The sequence below is a fragment of the Labeo rohita genome, chromosome 19 (assembly GCF_022985175.1).
Source record: "Labeo rohita strain BAU-BD-2019 chromosome 19, IGBB_LRoh.1.0, whole genome shotgun sequence".
Taxonomy (NCBI): Eukaryota; Metazoa; Chordata; class Actinopteri; order Cypriniformes; family Cyprinidae; genus Labeo; species Labeo rohita.
In genome coordinates, this window is record NC_066887.1 from 30,881,078 (window position 1) to 30,891,498 (window position 10,421).

The 10,421-nt window shown below is 37.8% G+C and overlaps 1 protein-coding gene across 2 annotated transcripts in view; it reads right to left on the reverse strand.

Moving 5' to 3' along the window:
• The window catches only part of pvrl2l (PVR cell adhesion molecule related 2 like), a 236,949-nt gene extending 235,533 nt beyond the window's left edge, over positions 1-1,416 (reverse strand). Inside the window, exon 1 of one of the 2 annotated variants that reach the window (XM_051137379.1) lies at positions 955-1,394. In XM_051137379.1, the coding sequence (XP_050993336.1) occupies positions 955-1,018 (64 nt within the window). In that variant the 5' untranslated portion in view covers positions 1,019-1,394. Of the gene's footprint in view, positions 1-954 lie in introns of both variants that reach the window. The other variant, XM_051137378.1, reaches the window with a different exon arrangement.
• Positions 1,417-10,421: the final 9,005 nt, after the last annotated feature.

The following is a 10,421-nucleotide window of genomic DNA, read 5'->3' on the forward strand; positions in this document are numbered from 1 at the left end:
AGTTGTATCTCAACCAAATATTGTCCTATCCTACAAACCATACATCAATGACCCTTATGACTGGTTTTGGGATCCAGGGTCACAAATCCGTCACAAAAATGCTTTTGGAATCACAGCTACAATTGTGAAAAACAATGCAATTAGTTGCATCAAGTACACGCAACGTTGCCAAAAACAAGTAACTTGAGTTTTTAATACGCACAGAGCTTCAGTCCTGCGGTGTAGCCTGGGCTTACACAGAACAGCAGACATGTCTCTCCTTATCAGAGGAAAGCAGCCCCTCTGAGACGCCATCAAATCACTGTGATGTTCAAACCACCAGGGAAGAAATGTCTAGGACCATCACCACTAGCTAGACTAGTGTGGCAAATAAGTGGAACAGTAACTTAAAATGCAATTCTATAACAGTGGTATCTCAAAATAGCAGAAGACTTGCATAAAATCCAGAAATCGTTGCATTTTGAACATTTTTGAGTTACAGTCAGCAGTGATAGACTTGGCTGTCATAAAGCTTTAAGTGTTAACAACTAAACCCTGTTGCATTCCATGCCTCTTATATGCATTACAGCGCAAAAGATAAAATAGATATAAAAGTTCCAAAGTGTAAAGTAGGTGATTAAAGTAGTAAAACCATACAATTACACCTGCCTTCCAGCCTAAGAAAAAACTGATCACGACAGGCCACACCTTGCGTAACATGGCGTATGAGACAAGGGATACGGGTTACGGTCAGTGGCTCCTTATTAAGTTGACTAGGATAACCTAGATAAGCAGGTAAGCCGTAACGCGCCACGCACGCATGCAACTTGCGTATCAATACACACGGGACTGGCGATTTCATGTAAGGCGCTCACTAAAGGTAAACATCATGCAAATGATCTCCAGTTTCACAAAAACAAAAGAGACCGGGCGAGCAGTACAAAGATTAACCCACAAGTTACTGTGTCGCCTTACCTTGGCTGGACAGAAGACAAGCCCCGAGAATCAGGCAACAGTTTATCATTGCAAAGTCGCTCATTCCGCTCTCGTCCGCAGGAGGTTAAACAAATCCTGGAAACTTTAGCATAAAAATCTCGTTCACTTTGCGAAGCGAACCGGAGGCGGTGTGCTGAGGCTCAGATCGCAAGCTCAGTCTACGCTCCAACTGCTAGTAAAGCCCGGAGTGTGTACAGGTATGTTATTGTGCCGAACGCCGCGGAGTCCTCCTGCCTGACGTGACTCGCTCACTTCTTCTGTTCGATTGCGAGCCTGCGAGCGCGACCGATGGAATTGGTCGTGATGTCATCGACGCGTCACGCCGTAGTGGGAATGGAACGGCATTGAAGTTTAGAACTTGTGGAATGGGTTGCAGCGACGCGTTATTTACGCGTAAAATCCAGATATTCTGGTTTTACGCGTTAGGAGGAGCATGTTGAGCGAGATTGTGATCGGTATGCGAAATAACCGGGGATTTAGCCAAAATGCCCCTGGTAAATTCCCCTAACGTTTGATGCTGTGTAATATACATTTAGTAAGACCTGCCGTCTCAAAAGTTGGCTGCTATAATGAATGACGTTCTATAGCAGCATTTTGAATCTAAAACTGTCACATTGTATTTTAATATCTAATTAGGTTCACCATTTCAGATATAGCTTACTGCGACGGTAAACAACAGACAGATACATTCTAGCATTCCATCATTGTTCCAGCTGAGAATTTATTTCAATTAGTTGCATCATATTAACGACACAAATGGACGGTACACTGTTTATACGTGGTTCAAAAATATCCCCTCCTAAAGGGTGAATGGTAAACGCTTCTGAAATTCAATTTCGCGAGCGACTATTATATTAAACGATAAACTGAAAGTTAATTTCCCACACTGGCAAAATTGTCAGACGATATAAATCAGGAGACTTGGCTTTTTGCATGTTCCGCTCGTTTTTTCTGAATCTCAGCTTGTACGCTAATCTGTTTTAACTGCATAACTTCGTACTTACACGGACGCCCATAACTACAGTTGATCGACTGTCAAAACAATGCGATTTATTCAAATAAGGAGGCATGAAGGACAGGGTTGATGAATTCGGTGCTCTTCTCCTCTGGGAATGAACTGCATACTAATCAGTGACCTCGCTCTGCCATCTATTGACTGATCTGCGCAATTACGCACTCACGTTCATTAGCATGCGGAGCGCGCTGGATCTCTGTCAAATGAAATACGGCATCCCTTCGGTTGTGTATAAACGGCTGCTTGCGTATACGTTTATAGTTTTAACTGCAAGTTCGACAAGGCAGACTTTGATGCTGGCTGACAAAGTCTTGCCTGACAGTTCAAAAAAGGCTGCGAAGTTTGAAGGTTGCACAGGCTTTATGCACTTTGAATAGCCTATGCTTTAGCCCAAGAAATGCTTGAAAAGCACGGGTTTCTTTTCTGTTGAAACTTCATTTTAGAGAACATTTGATAAAGATCTGTGTTGTGCAACGTGATCGATCAATGATTCTAATTTCCCAGAAGAGAGGCTGCGCATTTAAATGCATATATATCTGCCAAATGTTAATTTTGTTAACTGTTAAGAATTCATTAGCATATAGATGTGGACTAAAAGCCACAACTTCTTGAATAAAGATGGTCTTTTGAGATCTAAAAAGCAGCGATAATTCAAATAGAAAGCACATCACTAAATATATCTGAAATGCTACCTGCATCTGGAGATCTATCCTTCAAAAGAGTTCAGTTCCAGCACACCTGCTGTAATTTTTAAGTGAACCCAAAGACCTTGATTAGCTGCTGCAGGTGTTTGATTAGAGTTGGACCTGATGATCTGTTCCAGACAAGGCAGAACTTGGAAACTCTCCCATCTCATACTTGAAAATAACCACAGGAACTGGACTTTAGTAGGCCTATGTTTACATGATCTATTTTTTTTCTCAGTCTGAAATACATCCAACGTGAATGCTGAAAGATCTCATCATTTGTGTGTATAAATCCTAAACATTGCAATACGATTCACATATTAATTTACATATGCATATCCACCTTTTTCTTCAACACATAAGTAAGGCTGAGACTTCCAGTTCATTATCCACTTTATGGGAAAATAATGAAAAGAAAAACAACATTCAGTAAACGGTAAAACTGGTAGCACTACAAACCAGTGTGTTCATAATTAAGATAATACATTAAAATAGCATGATAAGACACCAATTTGCAATATCGAGCAGTAAAAGGAGCTGTTTTGTACAGCTAAGAATAGCTGGACGTGGATGAGACCGGAAGCCTCACCCATAAAATTTACAAATGGCCACGCCCGCCTCCTATGGGGAGAAAAAGGGTGGATTGCATGTGCATACATTAAATGTAGTCATTCATAACCAGAGTAAGCAACCTCATGATAATATCAATGGAGCTACTGAAAAAATAATCGTTGTTTTCCAAGATGGCGACTATAGACCAATTTGGTGTTTGCAAACAGTAGGCGCGTTTCCATTACCCTTCAAGATGCGCAAATTTAAATTGCGAACGGAAACGCGTCAATTTTGCAAAAACTCGCATATATCGCAAAAAAGTTTTTACGCTCGCATGAGGTGGTTTTTCAGGCAATTCAAAAAAGGAATATTTTGCAAAACTGCAATGGAAACGGCTTTTTCGCATTTACAGGTCACATGGCACATGTAAAAAGTCATATGATCATACTTCAATGTATTATAAATGTACAATGTCCGCACTGCTTTTGTAAAGATACACGCATACGCCTCTTTCAATTAAATAAAGCCAAAATCCGTCCAAATCCCACCAAAATCCGTTGCCATGACTTATCGCGAGAGGAACAAATTACGTTTTAGTCGCATAACATCGGTTAATGGAAACGCTGTCATTTCGCAATACTTTTTTATCAACATTTATATAATATCGTCAAAGTTTTGCGCAAATCTGAAACGCGCCTACTGATGATGTTTTTTGTGTGCTGGTGGGAGAAAATGAGTTTTCACCTAGCAGTCTATGGAAGCCATGGAATAAAAGAATTTAAAAAAGGTACATTTCAATTTATATTTTAAAAATCTGACTTCATTCTCACAATTCCGAGATTATATCTTACAATTCTGATAAGAAAAATCAACCTGTCATTCTGTTTTTTCTCCTCAGCTCAGAATGATGAGTTTATATCCTATACTTATTTTACTTTTTTCTTTAGAATTCCTCAGAACAAACTCACTATCAGTGTTAGGCAGTAATTAGTTACTAAAATAATAATATTACTTTTTGCAGTAACTAGTAGTGTAACTTATTACTAATAAGATTTTAGTAATAATATTACAGTTACCATCTATAAAACAGCTTAGTTAGTTTTGATGCATCAACACTGCTGATTTAAAATCCAACAACCAAATAATTCCTAGATTTATTTTCATAATTTTCATGATTCGCACATACATGTGATGTCCCCAGTGCAGCAGGCAAGCTTGGAATATGGGAAAGCTTACATTCAGCAGATAGAAATATTGCATTATATTGCATTATAAGATGATCTGAACACTGTTGTGTAAGTTGTGGCTTTACTTTACTCTGGCATTACATCCCACCCACATCCCTCTGATCAGCATGTGATATATTACCTTTTTGAAAAATCTTTTTAAAAAATGAAACAGTTTCTTACAAACTTATGTGATTTGATAAAATACATATTGAGTATAATCTTATAGTATGAGTAACAGAGAAATTACAATTAGCTTTAAGCTACACATGACAATTCACTGTCAGTGACAATGTAACTATCAATTACTATTGAGTGTAATAACTTCTGACTGCGATCCAATGTGGAATTGGCTCAAATAATGAGGCAGAAATATGTTAGTAACATTCTAAAAGAATTCTATGAGGAAGATACAGAATTACAACTTCTGTGGGCCGTGAAGAAAAAGTAATGTAACTAGTAGTGTAACTAATTACTGTTGCCAAAAAGTAGTAAGTAATATTACTTTTGAAAGGAGTAACTATGAGTAATATATTACATTCTTTGATTATCTAGCCCAATACTGCTCACTACTGTTGAGTTAAATCAAGTTATTAAGTCCGAACTTGCAGATATAAACTTGCATTTGCAAGAAAAAACGTCAGATTTGTGAGATAAAACAGGTAAATGTTATAGGTTTAAAAAGTATTTCATGCTGTAACTGTAGGGCTAATACAATATGTCCCCTATGAACTGCATATGTGAATATTATGTAGATCTACAGTTTAAATCAAATTTATGCTTTAAAAGTAGAGTAAGCATAGCAGGTCTGTCCGTTTAAACATCTGCATTTAGCTTTAAATGGCGTCTTTGATGACAGAATTCTATATAAACAATTTGCATTCTGATTCTGACATCCAAAGGCACTAAAATACATTATTTCTTTTATTCCATGGATTTTACCCATTTCCCTCCACTTGTTACCAGTGTTTTTCTGCCACCACAATGTGTGCAGCTGCAACTGCAAATTGGTCTACAGCGACATCACAGTGGTTATTTTTAAGTGTTAGTAGGAGAAATTCAACAGTTTTCTGAAAAAATGGTATTTTGGATGTAACATTTTCAAGTGTTTATGGCAGAAAGCCAACCGTTTTCTAGAAAAAAAAATGGTATTTTGAATGCAAAAACATTTGTTATTAGTGATTTATTCCAGGAGCCCTAAAGCGTGACACTATATCCTGTTTCTGCCCATATTCAATGTCGGGTCAAAGGTAATTATGCATGCTCAAAGGCTACCTTTATGTGATATGCATAAACATTTATAGTTATATATAATTTAGTTCGAAAAGGCAAACTTTGTTGTTGGCTGACAAAGTTTGCCTGACAGTTAAAAAAAAAAAAAAAAAAAAAAAAAAAGCCTAAAAAGCAAAGTTTGAAGGTTGCTTAGGCGGTGTGCACTTTGAATATATTAATATCCCAAGAAATCCTTGAAAAGCTCAAGCTTGCCCTTTTCTACACTGATGCATTTCCTGTTTAATCTTCCTCATTTTAGAGAACATTTGATTGGAAAAAATGTTCAAATGTGTTTAAGAATTCCAGCAGGGTTCAGGGTTCAGAAAAAGTGGCGTTTTGAATGTAATAATATTCGTTATTTGTGATTTATTGAGACTTCGAGTCTGGCATCATATCTTGTGGTCATACAGCCAAAGGTAATTCGAAGGTAAGTCTTGTGCAACCGCATATGCCGTCACAGGGACATTCAAAAGTTTCTGACGAACCAAACTGCATTAAAATGGGACACTGAAAACAACATATTAAAAATTCTTATAAGTAGATGGATAATTATGGTAGTGCTACTCATGCAATTAAATCTTAATTCTACATCTCAACACAAATAATCATCTTCTTCTGGAAATTACCACTATTAAAACCCTCGGGACGCCATTAGCAGCGTTTCTAGGAGTGTCCATTTACTGAGAGTGCCTTTAGGTCAAATGCAACTGCTGGTCTATTAAGAGCCTGTGAACTAACAATGGCATCCATTGTCAGTGGGAGTAGCCGGTGAATGCATGACCTTGACATGCACTGTTTTATTCACCCCACAGAACATTCAGTAAGATTCCTGATTATGATGTTACCTAACAGCACTCCCCCCCTCTCTCGCAGATGCATCCTTAATATAGCTGAGTCACGGTCAGACGGCACATAGGAAAAAGAGCAATTGAATCCTATTAGAATCTGTCTGTATTTCCCCACTTGGTGCTGGGTGTTCAATTGCGCTTGACGATGTGTATCTCATCTGGGCCAAAAAATAGCTTGAATTGCCGCTCACCGGGCCAATCGCTTCTAACGACCACTGACAGTTTGGCACTAATGATACGTTTTCAAGCATTCAGTGTCATTGTCTCCAACACACTGTCCTAACCGGAGGTCCTATAGGATGGCAAAATGTCCAAATCTGACAACCCCTTTAAAAAAGCAGCCTGAAATCTCCTTCACACTGGCATACTTAGCCCTCCGTCCGAGCCTTTTGAGAAATCGTCCCTTAGCTCGGCCCAGGGGGCTCAGATTGATTAAGCTCGGTGGCTGCTTTAATGTGATCATGTATCAGTTGCCTGTCGACACCTTTACCGGCATAACTCTCCGGCTCTGACATACTGATTAATACACTGAAGTGTCCACCCCCCTTCCTTACTGTTGCCTTGTTTTTCTATTCTCCTCAGGTCTGGATCTGGTTGCCTTCTGCCCTTCATTATTATAGTATCTTAAGACTCCATTAAACCGGCCCAGCTAAGTGTTGCTCTGCTAATGGCGCTCTGAGGGGCTGCTGATAATACGCTATGATTAAACACATTAAAGGGCCGAGCAGGCTACCACCCCACAGCAGGGTTCTTGTATGTTCTGCGTACACACACACTATAAATGTCTCGCTTCATTTGCCTCAGATGTCTCATTTCTCACTTTTTTCTTAAAGCGATAGTTGACCCAAAAATGAAAATGGTTTTCATCTGCTTATCCTCATGGTCCAAACCTGTGTAATTTTTCCCTCAGCATGCCTGTTGCAGTTTATGTGCAATTTCAGTGAATCTGAAGCTTTTAAAGGAATAGTTTGCCCTGAAAATTCTGAAAATTTACTTGCACTCAGGCCATCCAAGATGTAGATGAGTTTGGAGAAATGTAGCATTGCATCACTTGCTCACTATTGGAACCTCTACAGTGAATGGGTGCCGTCAGAATGAGATTCCAAACAGCTGATAAAAACATCCGGAAGTAATCCACTCCAGTCCATCAGTTAACATCAGAGATGGGAAGTAACGAAGTACAAATACAAATATTTTTCTGGTATCTGTACTTTACTTTTTACTTTTACTCCTTACGTTTTTACACAAATATCTGTACTTTCTACTTTTAAATTTTCAAACCAGGCTCGTTACTTGAGTTTTAATCAGCATTTGATGGATCACCATTCAATAACAAATCACTAATAAAACATAGATTGGTCGGTCTTTACTGGCAACACAATTCGGCTCACGCATGCTCCGTGTCTCCGCCAAACAGTTTCTATCAGAGTAATCATTGCAAGTGACTTGAGAATGGAGTGGAAGCGCTAGGGTTGATCATAGAGGCAAAACTACTGACCTGTTCAGGACTTCAAGTGCAGGTCAGTTTCATCTGTAAACAGGCTGCTAAGAGTTAGTAAACTTAGTAATCAAAACTACAGCAGTAGTAATATAAACAAAACAAAACCAAATTACTATCATCACTCAAAATACTCTATGCTAAAGGACATCATTATTACATTCTGTAAAGTTACAGTAGTAATTTAGCAAACAAATGTTATAAAACACTGTTGTGTAATACATTCAGAGGGAGCTAGGGCAGATAACACAACCCTTACGAAAATTAAACCCATGGTAACCACAATGAACCATGGTTTTGCTACACTAACCATAGTCTAACCATGAGATGTGTAGTAAAACTATGGTTGTAAATTAAAACAGATTGTAATTAAAAAAAAAAAAAAAACAGTGTTACTATACTTTTACGGTAATAAACCATGATTAATTTTGGTAAGAGAAAAATATGACTCATGATAATGCAATAACATTTTCAGTATTAGGATTTTTCTGTAAAGACACTGTCATGATGTAATCATTATTGTACTAATTTTGGAATTTGCGCAGTATAGTATAGTATTCATTTTAAGATAAAACATCCACACCTGGTCATAATGTGATAACTTTAAATTTGAACTTAAATAAAATGACTGCAAATAGAATATAATGACTGCAAATGAATACAATGCTTTTGAATGGTTTTCACTTCCAAACAGTGCTTGATCTGTGCATATTTCTCTCTCGATTCACGACTTTTTCACTGAATAGAGCAAAAGCAAAAGCATTATAGAAGTGGTCCATATGACTCTGTATTCTGAAAATAGAAATTACAAAACAGAAACCAATGAAAATTCATCATTTTTTCATTTCCATGTTCCAAACCTGCATGACGTTCTTTCCTAAGTGTCCTCATTGCTCTTTTATATGCAATTTCAATGAATCTGAGGCTTTTAAAGGAATAATTTGCACAAAAATTTGCTAAAAAGGTACTTATCCTCTAACCACCCGAGATGTAGATGAGTTTTTTCTTCATCAGAACAGATTTGGGGAAATGTAGGGTTACATCACTTGCTCACCAATGGATCCTCTGCAGTGAATGGGTGCCGTCAGAATGAAAGTCCAAACAGCTGATAAAAACATCATAATAATTCATAAGTGATCCACACCACTCCAGTCCATCAATTAATGTCAGGACATTTTAATTGTCATGTCTTACCAAAATATGAGTCCATAATCCATAATAATGCTTTCTTCCAGTGAAAGTGTCTTTCCACTTTTGTCCTCTATTATCAAAATCCTCCCACATATTTGTTTACACCCCTTTTGCATGGTTTTCACTTGATCTGTGCATATTTCTCAGAGCTAAATTTTAGACAGAGGACTATTATACAAGTTAAAAACATCTTTTATGATAGATTTGTTTTTTAAAAACAAGCAGCTTTTCACTTTACAAGACATTAACTGATGGACAGGAGTGGTGTGGATTACTTGTGGATTATTGTGATGTTTTTAGCAGCTGTTTGGACACTCATTCTGACGGCACCCATTCACTGCAGAGGATCCATAAGTGAGCAAGTGATGTAATGCTACAGATGTCGATGAGTTTGTTTCTTCATCAGAAGAATCACAATAATCCACAAGTAACCCACACCACTCCAGTCCATCAATTAACATTTTCTAAAATGAAAAGGCACATTTTTGTAAAAAGCAAATCCATCAGGACATTTTGTTGCATCTTGGCCAAATATGAATTTATAATCCTCCGGTTAAAAACTCCTTCCACTTATTTATTTATTTGCCAGAAGTGACTGTGTGAAGGTAAAGGAGAAGTCCACTTCCAGAACAACAATTTACAAATAATTTACTCACCCCCTTGTCATCCAAGATGTTCATGTCTTTCTGTCTTCAGTCGTTAATTATGGTTTTTGAGGAAAGCATTTCAGGATTTTTCTTCATATAATGGACTTCATTGGTGCCCTGAATTTGAACTTCCAAAAATGTAGTTTAAATGCAGCTTCAAAGGGCTCTAAATGATCCCAGCCAAGGAAGAAGGGTCTTATCTAGTGAAACGATTGGTCATTGTTTTCGAAAAATAAACATTTGTATACTTTAAGCACAAAAGCTCATGTAGCACAGGCTCTGGGATGCGCGTTCTTGAACGATTCATTCATTTTGAACGAATCTTTAATGTGACTCGGGAAGAACGAGTCATCTCGGGGAATGATTCGTTCAGTCGTGCATGCGCAACATCCTATTAGGTTCTGTACTGGAATTAGTTCACCTGTTTTGAGTCTTCGGGTTTTTCTGAGTCGTTCGTTCATCTTATGGGGCTGTCACGTGATGCTGATTTTGCTAAAATGAGCGAAATGAC